Source organism: Colobus angolensis, unplaced genomic scaffold, assembly GCF_000951035.1.
Source record: "Colobus angolensis palliatus isolate OR3802 unplaced genomic scaffold, Cang.pa_1.0 Scaffold71, whole genome shotgun sequence".
In the NCBI taxonomy this organism is placed as follows: Eukaryota; Metazoa; Chordata; class Mammalia; order Primates; family Cercopithecidae; genus Colobus; species Colobus angolensis.
In genome coordinates, this window is record NW_012120821.1 from 1,293,253 (window position 1) to 1,313,356 (window position 20,104).

The 20,104-nt window shown below is 41.1% G+C and overlaps 1 protein-coding gene and 1 long non-coding RNA gene across 5 annotated transcripts in view; both read left to right on the top strand.

Moving 5' to 3' along the window:
• Positions 1–147: 147 nt before the first annotated feature.
• LOC105501397 lies at positions 148–4,416 on the top strand. The gene is made up of 2 exons (XR_001000187.1): positions 148–1,818; positions 1,869–4,416. It is a non-coding gene; the product is annotated as an uncharacterized LOC105501397 (long non-coding RNA).
• A 1,935-nt stretch (positions 4,417–6,351) lies between these two features.
• CORIN (corin, serine peptidase) overlaps positions 6,352–20,104 on the top strand; it is a 266,093-nt gene continuing 252,340 nt past the window's right edge. For 2 of the 4 annotated variants that reach the window (XM_011927327.1, XM_011927328.1), the window contains exon 1: positions 6,394–6,579. In XM_011927327.1, coding sequence (XP_011782717.1) covers positions 6,517–6,579 — 63 coding nt within the window. In that variant the 5' untranslated portion in view covers positions 6,394–6,516. Of the gene's footprint in view, positions 6,580–6,965; positions 7,094–20,104 lie in introns of those variants that run through there. The other 2 variants (XM_011927324.1, XM_011927326.1) reach the window with 2 other exon arrangements.

Here is a 20,104-nt window from a genome sequence, read left to right on the forward strand (position 1 = left end):
GTCATTTCCATCTATGCCAGAATCTTGGCCTATTAAGTGAACATGAGACCTAGTTCATATCTGTTGTTTGTGGGGCTTCTGTACTTGCTAATTTTTTTTTTTTTCCCCTAATTTGGAGAAAAGAATTTAAGAGCAGAGGAAGGAGACTGAATGAATGGTATATGAGGTTGTTTGTTGTTTTTTCATCTTTTTGGCTAGCTCAGAACATAATTAATTTACCCAAAGTCACACAACTATTCCTTCACTTATTCAATCAACAGATGTGTTTTCTATATGTCAGGAACTTTCTATGTTCTGGAGATAATGGTGATCTTTCCTCCTATATTGCTAAGGCACAGACAAGCACAGGCAGGTAATAGACATAAAAAATGAACATGATTTAATGTGTGGTAAGTGGTATTCAAGAAAATAAGAGGAGTGGTATAGAATGTGGTGGAAGTAGGGGGTACAAGGACACTGGCTAACTTAGAATGGTAAAATCCCTCTGAGATGGGGACATTTGAGCCGTGACCTGAATGACCTCCATTTGAAGATCTGTGAAAAATCTATACGAGAGAAAGCATTAAGTACAGAGTCCCCAGGTTGGGAAGTACTTGGCACACCTGAGGAGCAGAAAGAAGGGCTGGTGTGGCTGGAGCCTAATGAAATTTAAATTGAGAGGAGGATATGTCTAGGCCAGTTTATGTCATGCTTGATAGACCAGGGTTAGAAATTTAGGTTGCATTTCAGTTGCAGTGGACAGCACTGGAAAGCGTTAAACAAGGAAGAGCCTTTTTTTGTTGTTTTTTTTTTTTAGGGACCGCTGGCTACAATATGGAGAAAAGACTATAATGGTGCAGGGACAAGTTAAGTTTTATCTAAGTAGTTATACTGATTTGTTCTGAGGGAAATAAAGCAATGCATATTGTCCTTTTAGCTTCAATCTGAGCAAATTAGAGAAGGAATGGAAAAATTTACCAAATAGCCACTAACAATGGCCTAAGATTGTGAATATGATGGTCTTGTTTTCCTACTTACTTGTGACATTAACAAAGTGTATTAGCTTCCTATTTGAAATTTGTGGAATATGTATGTTGAAATCTTAGTTTTTCAGTTTAAACACCTTTAGGAATTGACAAACAGTGTTGGTTTTTCAGTCAATTTCACATCTAAATTAAATGAAAACAATCTCAAATAAGTATAATTGCTACTGAAATTGTCAAAGAAATTTTACTGAGGCAAAGCAGTGAAAACATTTGCCTTCTATAAAGAAATTATGACGCTTGAACTTAATGGCTATGAAGGTTAAAAATTTTAAATACAGATTAATCTCTGTGCTAGTGTTTAGAGAGAGATGACATATAAGAATTTTTTGGCTCTTCATGTTATTTTAAATGCTCATGAGTAATACCAGAAACAGACTTTATTTGGAAATAGATATGCTATTTAAGACAAAATCTGAAGAGATTTATTTTAAAGTGTTCCATTTTTCTTTGAGAAATACTTTTTTTCTTTGCCTAGATACCTGGCACAGTGATGAACTTAATAGAAGACTCTGTCCTCACTGTGCATATGGTCTGTGTTGCGGGTTCTTCCACATAAGCAAACAGGTGAAGATTAAGCCAGGCCAAGAGAGCCGTAGGAAAGAAGGGCCACCCATGTGGGGGATCTAGCCCACCGCCAAGGGTGACTTTTTAGGATGCTTGGACCTCATCCATCCTTTTATAATCAAGATTATTAAAACAGTGGGAGATGCTGTATGCTGATCTCCAGAAGAACAAAGGATTAGTTGGGTGTTAAACCAAGAACACTAAAGGTGCAGCAGTAGCCAAAATTTTTGCTATAGGACAAAATTGTTGTCCTATATACCTATATAAATTTTGGTATAGGACCAGGTACAGGACAGTAAAGGGAAGGCTGTAAAAAGAACCTCTGAGGACCCAGGTGACTCTAGCTGTTAATGTCTGCCTGTCCTTGGATGTTGGGAACTGAAGCAGATGTCTAAGCTGTAGAGCTAGAGTTGACATGAGATAGCTCTGTCTCTTCTTGGGTCTGTGGAAGTTGCTGTCTTTATTAAAGAGTGGCAGTGTTTAGACCACTCTAAGACCCAAGGCTTATGAGGCAGGCTGGGGAGCTTCCAGGGTGAAGAAGAAGCAAAGTACTAGCTACTACCTCCTAGAAGAGATGCGAGAATTTGGGAGTGGTGGGAGGAACTGAGAGGCCCTCTGATCTCCAGCGACTTAAAGAGACAAGCAAGACCAGGTATCCACCTGCGAAGCCATTTTTTATATATTTTAGAATCTTGGCATACTGAATAAGCTCAGGTCTATTGCTTACTAAGCTTCTGTTCTTGGTAAGTTTCCAATTAGTAATTTAAGTCATGCTGTGAAGGATTATATGCAGTTTGAAACTCCACAGTCCAGATTCATTTGAGTTAACACCCCTGTATCCCATATATGTATTCTCTTAATATATCACCTAATATTTCCAAAGCCCCCCCCAGTCACTTTCATCTGGTCATCCTCTACTCACAATACTTTTTCCTCATAGCACTAACTAGTACCTGTCCTCATATTAAGTGTCTGTTTATTATCTACCTCCTTCCCTGGAATGTAAACTTCATGAGGGCAGGAGTGCAGTTTCATTTATTACTATAACCTCAGAGTAGAGAAGCATGCCTGGCCACATAGTAGATGCTAGTATTCGTTTCCTAGGGCTGCTGTAACTAATACTGTACATGAGTGACTTAAAACAACAGAAATTTATTCTCTCACAGTTTAGGTGGCCAGAAATCCCAAACCAAGATATAACAAATTATATCTGTAAAGCCCTTATTTCCACAGAAGGAAGGTGACATTCTGAGGTTCTGGGTAGACATTAATTTGGCAGGGAATAGTTGAGGGGCACTAACCTACCACAGTGCTCAGTAAATATTTATTGGGTGAATGAAAATTCAGAGTGTATTCTAAGATGTAAACTCCTTGGACATTTTCATCATGGTCTTCTCTTAATAATTGCTACAGAAGGTAAGGATTGGTTTGTGGTCCCAAATTTTTTAGGCTCCAATTCTGCTTCTACCACTTTCTACTTGTGAGATCTTAGGCAAGCTGTTTAAGTTTGTAAGCCTCAGTTTCTTCCGTAAACTGGTGACAATAAGAAATAACAGTAAGTGCCCAATAAGTTTTACCTATTACATGTCTACAACTATTTTAAAGCACTTGCTATGTGTAATCCTCATAACAGCCATATCAGGTGAGCCTATTACACTTCTCATTTTATGACAAAGGAAACTAGATTTGTTTCAAGAATGAAAGACCTAGAAAATTATATGTCACTTTCTGAAGTGCTTGGCACATAGAACAGCTTAGCCACAATAATATAGATATGTGACTTTACCTCGTAACTTTTAAGACATCTCAAATTGATTCACAAATCAGAAAAAATTCTGTTGTGAAGTGAGGCATCTCAGTTTTTGCGCATATGGTTACTGTCATTGAGGGTGTTCCATCCCTGGGAGGACTGGATGGGATGCTGACCAAAGGTAGCGGCATATTTAGGCAGTGAAATTGCAGTCTGAGACCCCTCTGTAGCACTAGGTGTGTGAGAGTACTACAAATGAAATTCCTTTGAAATTTCTTACGGGGTCAGATATTACCTCCTTCCCAAGACTACTATGGTATATTAGAGTAGGGGATTGATGTCCCAGAAATACTATGTACAGCAAACAGAACATTTACACAAATTGCTTTTATCAGATACTGAAAATATCAGTGGGTTAGAGTGTATTATAGTACATATGGGTATGTTGTATTCCCCCTTTCGACTAAATAAACTCTCCCCTCTTGGCAACAGGTAAATTTCCAGTTTACCTGTTTCTTGCTGTTTTTATTTTTTTTTTTATTTTGCAGGCTTTGCATCTTTATATCTCAGCTGAAAATATTACATTCTAACTCCCCAAAGCTATTCTGACATTATTTGCAAGTATTTTTTTCATAGTTTACATGTTTGTGTATTTGTTTAATATATTCCACAAGACTGAAAGTCTTGGTGAGGGCAGGAACTCTGTCTAGGTTGTTCATCTGGCACCCAGCAAACCCAAAATAAATATTAGTTGAATGAATAGCTAAATAGATGATCCATGGGGTAGCATATCTGTTTTAGCTACTGCTTTGCCTGTTATCCTCAGATGCTGCTTGCTTCTCCAAGATCTCTTTCTTGTTCTTAAATTGTCTTCAGTTGTAGTACTAAGTACTAATTTGATCTGTAATGTGATATGTGACTGAAGTTTGCTCTGTAAAATTACCGTTTCCTGAGGTATATTCAATACCTTTAATTTTTCCATAAATCTCTTCAAGATTTGTGTGTGTTTTCTTTTAAATGATCTAACTAGTTGGATGTATGCTTGAAGTGCTAGACAATAAAAGTTTCAGTAGGCTAGAAATGTTTCTTTTTGTAAAATTATTTTAAGAAACTAGATGATGGTTGTCACTTGAAGCTGAAATGTAAATGTAGCTAGTTTTTTTTAAAGAATAATTCAAATAGGTCGTTAAAGATTACTGTGAGCTGAGCACACTGCATATTCTAATCAGTTTGAATATGTTTTGAGACTTCTAATAGTTTATGATTCTTGACATTTAAAAGTTTATTACAAAGAATATAAAAAACATCATTACCTTCATGCAAAGAATACCTCATATATTAATTCTGGTGCTGTTGGTAACTGGAACTGTGGGTTTTCTTGCTAAAAGGAAGTTTAACAAATGTTTATTTTACACCATTAATGCAATTAGCTTTAGTTCTCAGAGGAACTAAAAGTGGAAAAGTGAAAAAGTGAGGGAGGTTGAATGACCCTGTCTATCTCAAATCCACTGACTTAGCTACTTTAATTTCATAGTCCCTGTAGTACCTCCACCAGAGGGCAGAAAGTGGAAGAGAAAGGAGATGAAATAGAAACTTGTACTTGGCCTCAGAATACCTGTAGAAACCTTAGCAATTGAATCGAACCCTCACGTTATAGGTTGAGTTAACTGTGACCCAGAAAGACTATGTGATTTGCTCACGGTGGAGTTGTCAGATGCATCTCTTAGGTTCTTGATTCCCAGACTGGCGCTGCGATGATTGTGTGTGATGAGGTAGTATCTTGGTAAGAACACAATCCAGAAGTCACTGCCTCCGGGGAGTCCCAGCTCAGCTACTTTCTAGCTTGTGTAGGCTGGTTACTTCAACTCCCTGATTCTGCTTTCTTATCTCTAAAATAAAATAATAGCTTCTTCCTCAGAGTAGTTGGTGGAACTAAAAGAATACATGTAAAGTGCTTAGTATGACACCTGCCACATAGTATGAGCTGAATTATTGTGAATTATGTTAAATTTGTCAGATACTGGTTTACAAATCTGATGTTAGAATAACATGGAATCAGTGTTTCAGTCATTTTACTATACATATGCAATATCTTCTACATTTGATCTCACTTCAGAAACAAAATATTGATTCCCCCCATTTTATAAATGTGTATTTTCTCAGCAATAATTTTCAAGAACAAGTGCTTGGCCCATATTTTGTTGTCTTTACATGACTTTAGATAATGGGGATGGATTTATTCAATAACCTCATGAGTAATTTTCAAAATTTCCATTAAGATCTTGATTGAAATTGGATGAACAATCATTTCTAAGAAAAACCCAGTGGAGTGTCTTTCTTTGCCACACTTGACAATTGCCTTGGACTTTACAATTACTGTGATGAGTGCCTCCGGTGCCCTCCTTGACGCTGTCTTAGAAAAGGTAGCTGTTTTTGAATGACAGACAGGAACTTTTTCGCCTTTTAGGTTCAACCTGTAGGTGCCCTCCGCAGGAAATCAGGAACTAGGTTTTTGGAAGCAGTCAGGGTGGGGTTCTCCCTTGTCCCTGCAGCCTCAGCAAAGACTCAGGCAGTCTGGCAAAAGCAGTTTCTTCAGCATACCTAACAGAAAGCAAGTTTTCATGTGCCTGATGCAAATAATGCCCTCCAAACGTTAAACTTTTTTTTGAGATAAACTTGTTCTTTAATGGCCAGTGCCTGCAGTTAATTTTGATTGGCTTCACTCTGGTTAAAAGAAAATGCTCTCGATGTGATATGGAAAATTTGGAGAAAAGTATTTCTTTTGCTCCCAACCACTCTTACGCAACTTAAACTTAATCGTCCTGTCCTTTTCTGCTGCCCTCGTTTAGTGTAAGTTTTTGGGGGAGACCAGCAGAAACTGGCTTTCCATATGCCCCTGAATAATAACTTCTTTGAATGCAAAGAGGTGGGGACACGGAAGATCTGTCATTACGGGTTATTATGGGTGGGACCCAGAGACGCGAGTGAAGGGAGGGTGTGGTCCGCGGGTGGGATCTGTAGAGCAGACAAAATACGGGGCCCCTGGCCCTTAAAAGTTCAGTTTGTCTCTCTTGAGCTTGGAGAAAGGCATCCGTAGTGCCTCCCGGGGGGACACGTAGAGGAGAGAAAAGCGACCAAGATAAAACTGGACAGAAGAATAAGCGAGACTTGTTCTCCATGAAACAGTATCCTTCCCTCGCTCCGGAAGAGCGCTACCGCAGAGCCGGGTCCCCAAAGCCGGTAAGATCCATGATTCGCTGTCCTACTGCAGCCAGGTCTTATGGCCTCTTAGTCCCGGTGAATTCAGGGTCAGCCCCTCCCACCCCCGTCCTCTCCTCTGCCCAATGCCACCTCCTTCACCGGCCGTAGGTGAGCTCCCGCTCTGACAGTCCTGCGTTCAGCGTCCTGCACCCAGTTCTCAGGCGCACGGCCCTGGTCCCGACCTCCACCCGGGTCGCCCGGCATCCGAGACCCTCCTAGGGTCATGGGCAGGGTTTCCTTCCGTGTTCGAGTAGGCTGGATCCAAAGACCCCGGTCCCAAAGCCGGGGGCGATGCCACCTTTCCTGCGGAGTCCTTCCTCCGCACGGTGCCCTCCACGCGTCTAGTGGATTTGGCTGCGCACTGGCGGCAGGGGAGACTGCAGACGGAGCTGTCGGAGCCAGCCCCTCGGGGGTCTACAGCTTCCTCTCTGCGCCGGCGTCGCGGGCGCCCAGTGGCTGGAAGGACTGTGCAGCAGCCTTGCCTGCGCCAGACGTAAGCCCCCTTCCCCAGCTGCGCACGCCTGGGTCTCGGTCCCTCCACAGCCCGGATTCGCGCTGAGTTTCCCGGCCCCCAGTTGGTGCCTGGGAATCACTCGCCCTTCCTAAGCGCTGGCATCCCAGAACTGGCCCTCTTGCAGAGTGCTGGGAACTCGTAGGTCCCTGCGTGCAAACTTTCTCCGGCATGAACCTGCCTAGGCACAGGAGCGCTGGCCGCTGGGGGCGCAGGCTCTGCGCTGTAGGATTTGGCTGGCTCCGATCCAGTCCTGGGAAGGGGCAGCGTTGGCTCTCGTTCAGGAGGAGAAAGAAAGGGAAGAGCACCACGGACAGTCCCTACCGGCCTGAGTCCCCAGGAAGAGGGTCTAATTTGCGGCTGCCCCTCTCCTTCGGTGTCATTAGGGCCCTGGAATCTGCTTGCTACCGCGGGTACCAGCTGCTCCGAATCCGGGACCGACCAGTGACGATAGCTGCAGGCAGAAAGGGCAGGCTGTGCGGGCGGAAGGGAGGTGGTGTCTTGTCAGATCTTACTGGGACCCAGTTCCCCAGCTTCTGTGGCGGGCGCCCCGCTCCTGGTACTACCTGCTCGGGGCCAGTGGATGGCGGTGTACGCGCTTTTTGCACGGCTTCCCGTTCCTGGGACAGAGCCCTGGGAGCTGTGACTATGAACTCAGCAGGGAAGCCCGGGGCTGGGCATTCCCAGGGAAACCGTTCCAGTAATTCATAAAGTGGAGCTTTCCTCTCGCGGGAAACTTCTGAGAACGATGCGCTGCAAGGACTGACTCCTGTACAAGACTTCGACGACTGACATATGCAGAATTGTGGCTTCTAGTTTTTGTTTTAACTTTTTATTTAAAGTAACTTATCGATGGAAGTAAAACTCTGTAAAGGAACGTTAGACCGCTACCAGAAAGGGGGTGAAGTTAGGACTTACTGATGATTATTGTCCAAGGACACATTTAAGCAGGATAGTTTTAAAATTAATTTTGGCATAACCCTGAGACAGTACCCTGAGACAATGAGAAGAAACAATGCGTTTATAAAAAGTTACTAAACCATTTTTTTGTCACAGTCAAAACATTCATTCCCTTATTTCTATTTTTAGGTGCCCAATAGTTTTGTTGTGTGAGATTGTGCTAAAAATCGGTCCTCAGATCCTGGGGCTTGAGAGGTTAGAGGAGGTTCCTGGGGCTTGACAGGTTGGAGGAGATGCCTGCATAGACTCATGTGTGGGCTTGACTGACCAGGCAGGTTTTCCATAGAATGCTTTCCAGGACACCAAGAATTTCAATACGATGAACTATTTTGGGGTTATTTGGATGTGGAAATACATCAACCTCAAAACCTCAAGATTCTATAAGGCCTTTAAGGGAGAAGGGACTCTTTCCAGAAAGTTCTTTTCAGGGTAGGCTTACAGGACCAACGATGAAAGCCTCTGTTAACCTTCCTGTGGGTTAAAGAGACACACCAAGGAATTACTCTATTAACCTCATCAAGTACATATCCAGATATAGGAACACTTTCTTAAAAGATGCAAAACTCACTCCATCAGAAACCTTCCTTATAATGCTGCAGAAATTGCAATAGCAACAGCATAGAAGGCAGGTATCAGTCCTTCCGCATCTTGCATTCCACAACCAGCTGTGGTTTCCTTTTGGAAGGGTCCCATTCTCCACCATAGCTTCATGTGGATTTCAGCGTTTGCTAGCTCTATTGCCCAGCCAGCCCTTCAGTTGACCTCCCCCACTGTTGGGGGCAGACAGGAAGTTAGAGGAGAAGCTGAGTGGCCCAGGAGCTCCAGAGAGTCGTTTTCCAAAGCCTATACTTTCAAATCTCCATACTGTTAATGAGGTACTCCATTGCTTATTTTTCCTCTTTTTCGCACTTCTAGCCTCTTTCAACACAAGGACTTGTGGTCTTAGGGTTTCTGAGTGTCTCCACTGCTGGGGGTAATAAGAGCTCTCTGAGGAGCAGGAGAGCCACAACACTGAATTGTTGCTGAGTGCATCTGAGGGGGAAAGGTTTATTTGACCTGCTACTTCTACCTAATAAGTTATTCAACAAGTATGCATTCATACATCCTGTTAGCCCCATCACTATTCTTGGCATTCCATTTTGCTGGACCAAATGGAAAACGAGGCTGGCTGGCTAAAGGGTACTGACCTGATACTAGCTAGTTAAACATACTAGGTTCACACTAAACACTCAAGGGATTCCAAGACTTACCTGTTCCTCAGAGTCTACACACTCACATAACGACACATACAGACACAATACACTTGTTTGTTTTATGTCTGTTCAGAGAGAGTGGAAATGGCAGACCCCTTAAGAGTGGAAGGTGCTATAGATGGCCTGCCTTGGTGGGAAGAGTAGGAGCTTTGGTGTCAGACCTCTGACTCTGCCCCTTAAAAACCACAAGGCTCTGGGCAAGTCAAATAATCTTCTTACTGGGCCTCAGTTTCCTTGGTCAGAAAATGGAGATGGTACTACTGACCACTGGTAGGGACACTGCGGAGTATGGAATATGTACTAGAAGTACTTTATGTGTAATACAGTGGTATATTCCAATGAAGTTTCCCTCAACTTTTTTAAAAAGAAACTACTTTATTGACGTATTGGTGAGCAAAATTCCATATATATTTAATGTAAACAATGTGATAAGTTTAGAAATAAGTATACATCGATAAAACCATCACCACAATTAATGTCACAAACCTATCCATCATCTTCAAAAGTTCTCTTCTGCCATCTTTATTATTGTTATTATTATTTTGTTATAAGGACACATAAGATCTACCTGCCTAGCAAATTTTTAAGTATAGAATACAGTATTGTTAACTGCAGAAGCCATGCTGTGTAGTAGATCTCTAGGACTTATTCATCTTGCATTACTGAAACTTTATACCCTTGGTCCAATACCTCCCGCACCACCATTCTACTCTCTGCTTCTATGAGTTTGACTATTTTAAGATTCCTCATTTAAGTGGGATCATGTAGTATTTGTCCTTCTGTGTCTGGCTTATTTCACTTAGCATAGTGTCCTCTAGGTTCATCTCTGTTGTAAGAAATGGTAGGATTTGTTTCTTTGTTAAGGCTGAGTAATATGCTACTGTATGTATATATACATACAGTTTATATGTACCCCATTTTTCTTCATTCATCCATCAGTGGACATTAGGCTGCTCCTATGTTTTTTGCTATTGTGAATAATGCTGCAATGCACATGGGAATGCAGATGTCTTTTCAAGATCCCAATTTTAAATTCTTTGGTTACATATCTAGAAATGGGATCATATGGTAGTTCTATACTGTATGCTTGTACCATATGCTGGATCACATGATAGTTCTATTTTTAATTTTTTTGAGGAACTTCCATAATCTTTCCCATAGTGGTTGCACCAATTTACATTCCCATGAACCATATACAAGAGATCCATTTTCTTGGCATCTAACACTTGTTATCTTTTGTTTTTTGATAATAGCCATCCTAACATCTTAACAGTGGCAAAGGGCTGAAATCTCTTTGTGGTTTTGATTTGTAATTCTCTGATGATTAGTGATGTTGAGCATCTTTTCATATACTTACTGGCCATTTGTATGTCTTCTTTGGAGAAGTGTCTATTTAGGTCTTTTGCCCATTTTAAAATCAGGCTATTAGCTTTTTGGCTACTGAATTGAAGGAGTTCCTTATATATGTTGGATATTAATCCTTTATCAGGTATATGATTCACAAATATTTTCTCCCACTTTATAGGTTGCCTTTTCATTTTGCTGATTATATCGTTTGCTATGCAGAAGCTTTTTAGTTTAACATAATCTTATTTGGTTATTATTGCTTTTTTTTTGCCTATGCTTTTGGTGTCATATCGAAGAAATTATTGCCAAGGGCAATGTCAAGATTTTCCCTTACGTTTTCTCTCAGGAATTTTACGGTTTCAGGTCTTATGGTTAAGTCTTTAATCCATTTTAACTTGATTTTTGTGTATGGCATGAGATAAAGGTCCAATGTTATTCTTTTGCATATGTATAGCCAGTTTTCCCAGCACCATTTGTTGAAGACATATCTTTCCTCCATTGTATATTCTTGGCAACCTTGTCAACCATGTATGTATGGTTTTATTTCTGGGCTCTCCCTTCTGTTTGGCCATATGGCTGTTTTCATACGAGTACCATACTGTTTTGATTAGTGTAGCTTTGTAATGTATTTTGAAATCAGGAAGTATGATACCTCTAGCTTTTTTTTTCTTGCTCATAACTGCTTTGGTGATATGTTTCCTAATCTGTTTTTACTTGAGGAACCAGTCTCATCCTAGACTTGGTGAGAAATGTCTCAAGACTTTTTCCACAGGCAGTTTTCTGTGACTCTAGAGCCATGTGATGCAATGGAGTCTCTTAGCCAATTGTGGTTGTTTAAATTTAATCAACATTAAATCAAATTAAAAATTTATTTCTTCAGTCTCCTTGGGCACATCTTAAGTGCTCAGTTATTTTATAAAGCTGGTGGCAACTGTATTGGGCAGCACAGATACATGATCTGCTTCATTGCAGTATGTTCTCTCAGGCAGTTCTAGAGCTTTCTTTTGCTTGAGTGATGATATAAGAAGATTTTAGGATGATAAAAGTTTTCCTAGGCCAAGGCACAGTGGCTCACTGGAATTATTGGGGGCTGAGCCAGATGGATCACCTGAGGTCAGGAGTTCGAGACCAGCTTGGCCAACATGGCAAAACCCCATCTCTACTAAAAAACAAAAAATTTACCTACAGGTGGCGCCTGCCTGTAGTCCCAGTTACTTGGGAGGCTGAGGCAAGAGAATCGCTTAAACCTGGGAGGCAGAGGCTGCAGTGGGCTGAGACCGTGCCAGTGCATTCCAGCCTGGGTGATAGAGTGAGATTCCATCTCAAAAAAAAAAAAAAAAAAAAAAAAAGGAAAAGAAAAGAAAAAGTTTTCCTGTAAAGCACCTCTGTTTGCTTCTTTTTCTTTTAAAAAGTGGTTTCCTATAGCAGAATCACTTCTGTTTTCTTGAGGTCTCTTACATGGCTTAGGCATTTGTTGAATAGTAAATGGCCAGATCCATGTACAAATCACTGACAAGTGAGTATTAGTCACATAATCCTCTGAATTCTCCCCTTCAGCCTTGATGATTTTGCTTATGTATTGTTCTTTTCCCTCCCTATGAGCTTTATCGCTGATGGTTTTCCTGACTTTAGAGCAGAAACTGATACAACAGAAGAAGGCTCTTCTCCCTCCATGTGTACTCCTACATGTTGTACCATTTTTTACAAGAATGAAAGCACTATAATACTAAGTTCAATGTTTGGGGGAAAGATCCACCAAGTGTTTAATCAGGCTTAAAAACTAATACTCCACTATGTAGGACCCCTTCTTGAACTCATCCTCATTTGACAAACTATACATTTTTCTTCCATGGCCTTCCTGGTGTGTGTTTCTGTGTGTTCTCTTATTATAAGAACATCAGTCATATTGGATTTAGGCTTCACCCTAATCCAGTATGACCTTGTCCTAACTAACTACAACTGCAAAGACCCTATATCCAAAGGAAGGACACATTTTGAGGTTCTCAGTGGACATATGTTTTGGAGACACTATTCAACCCATTACAGATGCATAGATAGGTCAGTCTTTTTCCCTAGCTGGATTTCTTACCCTATGAAGTATATTCTGTTCCTGAGGCTTTGCTAAATCTGCTTTAGTGCAAGCATAATCTGTAATGTTTATTATTCTCACGGACAGACGATCACCATGCAGGTTGGGAGATTATGTTCTGCTAATGAGCACTTTCTACCTGGGTGTGGAATGCATGGGATGACTCATCTTGGGACTGCTGAATCAGCTGTTCTTCCCCAAGCCTGTCACTGTCCCCGGCTCTGTCTTCAGTCTCTACCCTTTCTCTTCACTCATAAAGAGCCACAGACATCCTAGAACACTGGCTAGCCTGTTCACCTCATTCTTGAGCCTTCTGCAATGGCATTTGGTCTGCTCTGAACTCTGCTGAAGGATGCCCATTAATTATGCCTTCCCCTCTGCCTGCTGGCGGTTGTCTCGATCAGCTCACCTTATAGCAGCTGTTTGCATATTTTCCTGCAATACATTTCTACATGTCCAGACCATCAGAGCTGGTGGTGACAAATACAGTGTCAATGCTTGATCAGGCTGGTTGGGGATCCAAGGTGGTCCTGTAGGTGATCCATCTTGTCATTTAATGTCAGTGCTGAAACTCTGTAAGAGGCTCAAGACAACATCTGTGGAGAAAGGCCAGTCAGCCAACAGAGTGGCTTAGGAGCAGGGCAGAAAACACAGAGGCAAGTTGCAAAGACCATTTTGGTGTCTCCAGCTTGTGCTTCCTTAGCCCAGGGTCTCTTCAACCCGTTAACCTTTAGGTTGACAGCACTTGAAGAGTACCTTTTGTTTGTAGCACTTGGGGGAAGTTTTAAAGTCCTATGCAGCTATGAAAGTAGGTGTCAGTGTCTCTGAAGCCACTAAAGTGTCATTCTGCTGAAGTGTCATAGATAAAGATTGACAGTACCAGGAAATCTTAATCTGGGACTCCAAGAACTTCCTGAATGGTGAAAAATACTTTTATGCATAGTTCTGTTTGAATTTTTCTGGCTATATAGCAACACAACTTCCCAAGAAGTGAAAGCCATAAACTAGACCTAAATAGCTTTAATGTATGAGAATTCAACTACAGAGTCTGGACAAAAAAAATACATTCATCCCCTTATTCAACAAACATTTATGTGACGGGTATATTATTAGGCACTTAGGAGATATCCATGAACAAAACAGGGATTCATGCACTTGTGAAGCTTAGTTTCTAGCTAAGCAATAAACCCTAAACCACGAGTGCAGAGAGGAGAGATGAATATTTAATTAATATGAGTCATTCTACTCAATGTCCTGGAGTAAGAGCAAAAGATGAGAGAAACGAATCTGTCATTAGTTTCAGAACCTGGTGCCTTTTACATGTATCCTTTTTTGCAGTTCCATGTGTGATCCTGGGTTTAAAGATTGTGCCATTTAATTCTCTAACCTCAAGCCAATTAATTAATCTGGTACTCAACTGATGAGCCTGGCCTCTTCCAGCTCTGGAAAACAAAACAAAACAAAACAAAACACCATGTGGGGTTTATTGACGGAAGTTACATTGGTCTCCAGTGTGACACTCTCTTAAGGCTTTTCAGGGATTAGTTTGACAGGACATGATTTTCATCTTCATGTGTCTATTTTAGAGCCTCATTCTGGGAGCAAGATGCTACCTCTCTGTAGTGTGGTTTGGAAATCAAAGCTACATTGTTTTATTTACTATTTCTCTGTCATCCTTTAAAACAGTGTTGTCCAAGTCAAGAACCATCAGAAAGGGGAGTTCAATAAAAAGTTGGTACTAGGTTGCTGAAATTTTACAGAAGTCAGTTAACCTTTTAGACCCTGGTTTACTTGTGTAAAATGAGGTAGTTGGACTATTTACTCTTTCAGGGTCTTTCTCCATCTAAAGGCTATAATTTTTATGTGGCAGCAGAAAATGAGCAGGACACTGCCCCATTTTACTTTATTATTTCTCTCTTCCCTTTCTGATAGTTGATAAGCTGGTATGTTTTTTCCTTCCTGACACCAGATGCATGGTATCTTTCCTAACAACCACTGCTGCAACTCTCTGACACCAACTGAGTGTCCAATAATTCAACTCAATTCTGACACATTTACCTGGAGTTAGTGTCAGATCCCACAAGACTGCCCCCACTTTAGATGACAGTTGCAAGTTCTGGGCCACCTGCACTTCTGACTGGCCATGAATCAGGGGTTCCCGTAACTCCCTCCCTCTTCAGGTTTGATAATTTGCCCTAATGGTTTACAGAACTTAGGACGACACTTAACTCACATTCACTGGTTTATGATAAAGGATAGGAATGAACAGCCAGATAAAGAGGTGCCTAGGCTAAGGTCCAGAAGGGTCCTGCCCCAATAGAAATATAATGTTAGCCACAGATGTAACTTAATATTGTCTAGTAGCTACAATTGAAAAAGCAAAAATAAACAGATGAATTTAAACTTAATAAGATAGCTTATTTAACTCAATAGATCCAAGATTTTATAATTTTAATATTTAATCAACATAAAAATTATTAACGAAAACTTTTACCTTTTTTTCACAACAACACTTTAAATTTCACTACCCTTACAGCATTTCTCCATTCAAATGAGCTACATTGCACCTGCTCAATAACGACATGTAGCTAGAGTCTACAGTATGAGAGAGTGAGATGGTCCGAATAATGACCCCCTAGAATAAACCCACATCCTAATCCCTGAGACCTGTGAATATTATTTTATATGTCAAAATTGTCAAAAGGGACTTTGCAAATGTAATAAAATTAAGGGCTTTGAGATGGCAAGATTATCTTGGATTATCTGGGAGGGCCTGATGTGATCACAGTGCCCTTGGAGAGTTCAGGAGCTTCTGTCTCCATGGAGTTGGAGTGCGCCACCTCCCAGAATGTAGATGTGTTCACCAATTCAGAAATTCTAAGCCCTGACACTTAGGGGTTTTTATGGAGATTTTGTTCATCACACAGGCATGAGTATGTAGTTATTAATTCAATGTCTAGCCTTCTCTCTCCTCCTAGGAGGTTGGGGAGTAGGGCTGAAAGCTCTAAGCTTCTAATCAAAGTTTGGTCTTTCTGGAGACCAGCCCCTATCCTGAAGCTAGCTAGGGGTTTTCAAGAATCCAAGAATCGCCTCGTTTGAACAAAAGTTGCTCTTATCACTCGTATCACTCAGGATATTCCAAGGGATTTAAGGAGTCCTGTGTTAGGAACTGGGGAAAAAAGCAAATATATATTTCTGATTATGCCATAGGAGTGCTGCCTGGGTAAGGGGCATCCTACATGATCTTAGTGTCCGCTTCCCTCTTAGTGGGCATTTGCTAATTCTTCTTACAGTGACCCTCTGCCAAAGTGAAAAATTCCCTGTTCAACCCCAAAGACCAATCAGAGGAAAGCTGGGAGGTAATTTAAACCACCATAGCCCTGGTTTCTCTGAGGGTATCTACTCCGGCTAGAGGTCAGATCCGAACATCTTACCTATGTATGCAGCTCTGGGTGGTGAACAGAACGAGGAGAGACAGTCATTGGTATCAAGGCTCTTCCACCAGATGGCCCAGCATCAAGCTAGGTACCAGGTGTGCCTCTGGGTGCTGAGGAAGTGTGATATAGGAGAAAATCTTCTTCTTTAAATAGCTATGTAGGAAATATGCCCTTAACTTTGAATATGCATTCAAAGTTAAGAAATAATTTTTTAGAAAACCGTAATAAAAATGTGCTCAGAATAGCAAAGGAGCAGAACTTTAAGCAAGAAAGGAAAAATCCTGAGATCTCTGAAATTTAGGAGGGTTGAAAGTAAAACCACTCAAGAAGTAGAGTGAGCCTAATTAAGCCTTGGGTGCAGAGGTACATAGACGTGGGCTCAAGTTCTAGCTTATCACTTACTGACTGGGTGCTCCTCCTGCAAGTTAATTTCCTTTAGGCTCCATTTTCTTCTCTGAAAAGTTGGAATAATACATCTCTTACAAGGCTGTAATGAGGACTTAATGAAAGAATGTATTAATGAAAATGCTTTATTAGAATGCATGTTGTTGGATAAATGTATTTTTTTTATTGTTACACTTACCTAATTGTGCATATCCCTAATAAAATACCCCTCTTGAATTGAAATCTTAATTGCAGGAATTTAGTAGGTCTCTCTAGAGAAAGAAGAAATGTTGCTTCCAAAGTCTGGGCTTTCTTATAAGTAAGGCAAAAATAAAACAACTGAAAGTTAATGTCACCCTGCCTCCTTTATGGTCTGTTGTAGGACTGCTCCAATAGAAATATAATGTTAGCCACAGATGTAATTTAAAATTTTCTAGTAGCTGCACTTGAAAAAGCAAAAAGAAACAGATGAATTTAATCTTAATAAGGTAGCTTATTTAACTCAATAGATCCAAGATTTTATAATTTTAATATGTAATTAACATAAAAATTATTAATGAAATCTTTCCTTTTTTTCCATACCAAGTCTTTAAATTTCACTACCTTTACAGTATTTCTCAGTTCAAATGAGCTGCATTGCAGGTACTCAATGTCAACACGTAGCTAGTGTCTATGGTATTAGAGAGTACAGGGCTATATGGAGCGAGATGTTCTGAATAATGATTCCCTAGATAAACCCACATACTAATCCCTGAGACCTGTGAATATCATTTTATATGTCAAAAGGGACTTTGCAAATGTAATTAAATTAAGGATTTTGAGATGGGGGGATTATCTTGAATTATCTGGGAGGTCCTGATGTGATCACAATGCCCTTAGAGAGGCAGAAAGGCCAGAATCACATGTGACAATTAGTGGTGGTGGATGTAGAGATGGGGGGAGGAATGTGCTTTGAAGATGCAGGAAGGGGCCTCAAGCCAGGGAATAGAGGCAGCCACTATAAGCTGAAAAAGGCACAGATTTTCCCCTCAGAGCCTTCAGAAGGAAGCAGCCTTGATAACACCTTGACTTTAGTCCAGTGAAACTGATTTCAGACTTCTGACCTCCAGAACTGTAAGATAACAAATTCGTGTTCCTTTAAACTAAGTGTATGGTAATTTGTTACAGCAGCAAGAGGAAATGACTATATAACTGATACACAAATATTCACATCATTTCCAAGCCTGTTTGTTGCCCTGGCTGCAGAGTCTTAGACAATCACAGTTGGCTTCATCTCAGCTTATGCTGGGGTATGCATTTGCAGTCATTCCTAGGGTTTTTGTGCATTACTGCTATCTTCCCTTGGTGCTGGGGTCTATTTCTTTCTCTGACCCAATTGCCACCTTTGATGCAAAAACTCAGTTGGTGTCTTATCACTGCCCTTAAGGACGAACAGAGGAAGGAGGTTTTCTTATTAGGGTATAGTGTGCAGCAGAAAAAAGCAATGGTTGGCCGGATTCAGCGGCTCATGCCTGTAATCCTAGCACTTTGGGAGGATGAGGCTGGCAGACTGCCTGAGGTCAGGAGTTTGAGACCAGCCTGGACAACATGGTGAATCCCTGTCTATACTAAAATACAAAAATTGACCAGACGTGGTGGCAGGCACCTGTAATCTAGTAAGCTAGTCGGGAGGCTGAGTCAGGAGAATCATTTGAGCCTGGGAGGCAGAGGTTGCAGTGAGCTGAGATCGTGCCATTGTACTGCAGCCTGAGTGACAGAGTGAGACTCCATCTAAAAAAAAAAAAAAAAAGCAATGGTTTGAAAAAGTCACTGGTGCTCTCCACTATCTGCTCACTTTTTTTTTTCTGGTAAGTGCAAAAATGTTCTACAAATAAAGTCTATTCATTTAAAAGAATTACTGCAATGTGGGCTGCTATAACTCTTACATCTTCATCTATGAATGTTGGCGAATGTGTGATTAGGCCAGTGATTCTGGAACTTTAGTGTGCATGAGAATTACCTGGAGGGTCTGCTCCAACACAGATTGCTGGGTCCCATTGTCAGTTTCTAATTTAACGGGTCTGGGTTGAGACCCAAGAATTCATGTGTCTAACAAGTCCCAGGTGATGCTAATCAGCCGCAGATAGGTGTGGCATGGGAGAGCCCAGCAGAATACCTCGCCTGCAAGGGGAACTCCCAGGCCTCACTTCTATGGGGAGGGGGCCACATAATTGCCAGGAAAGACTCCGAGGCTGGCTTTCCATTGCTGAATAGGACACTTACAGAGCCCTCCTCCAGCAACAAGCCCAGCAATTGGTTGCTAAGGAACTGGAGAGTCACACACAGCCTCTCTTGCTTGGCTGTTTTGTGTCTCACACCCTGAGGCCTGAAGCAGATGACAATTCTGAGCTTCTCAAGTCTCAGTTAAAAATACCTCATTTGCCACAGGCCAGCGGTGTGCTCACATTTCCCAGCTGGAGTGACTCCCTGGACCTGGGGCTGCCCTTGTGGAAAGTCTATAAGCAGAAAATAGCAGATTAAAAATAGCCCTGGGGAGGCCCCTCAAAGCTGGCATACCCAGCTGCCCACGTTGGGTAAGCAAGGCAGAGTGGGGAGGGATCTTTCAAGCCAGGAATGACTGAAGGACTGTCTGGCTGTGTCCAGTTTCATTCCCTAAAGAGGTTAGGACAAACTTGAAAGTTTAGCGTTCTCTATCCTCTTGGCCTTTGTGGTTTTTAGAATTCAAAATCTAGACTTGGATAAACAGCTCTAATCTGGCCTGTGGTGATTTTTATTCTGCCTTCTTCTGCATAACAATAGAATCATAACAATAGAACTGAGTTTACATCCTGTTTGAATTTAAAATAAAGAAGGTGAACCTGGGGCATGGTGACTTACGGCTGTAATCCCAGCACTTTGGGAGGCTGAAGGGAGAGGATTGCTTGAGGCCAGGAGTTTAAGACCAGCCTGGGCAACATACTGAGACTCTGTCTCTGTAAAGCATAAAAAGAAAGAAAGAAAGGCCTTTCCTAAGGCATCCCGGTAAGAACGTGAAGTGGTCCCAACAAAGGACCTGCAAGATCTCACCTGTGTGTGCCTTGGTCAGTGGTCTGAGTTGTTTTATGGCAAACTCAGCTTACCTGTTTGACTGGCCTCCTGGTAGCACTGTGTGTGGATTTTTTTTTTCTGCTGTTGTTTAATGTTACCTCTGTTAACTGAATATAAATAAGGGGAACAGAAATGCTCTTTGAATAAGAAATGTATATTCTTAACTAACAATATTCTCAAATCATTTCATGTCAGTCACTCCTAAAAGTGATCTTGTATTGTTATGCCTCTTTTATATATGCTTCAGGAGAAAAAAGGAGTAAAAAGAAAAAAAAAAAAAAAGAATAGCATCTTTCCAGATATTTCAAAACTTTGGATTTTCCTATTCCTTGCTCCTTGGTGAATAACTCAGTCCTGAATTTGTTCAGTGGACAGAGTAAGGTGGGTTCTTTTTTATTTTTTTATTTTTTATTTTTATTTTTTTATTATTATTATA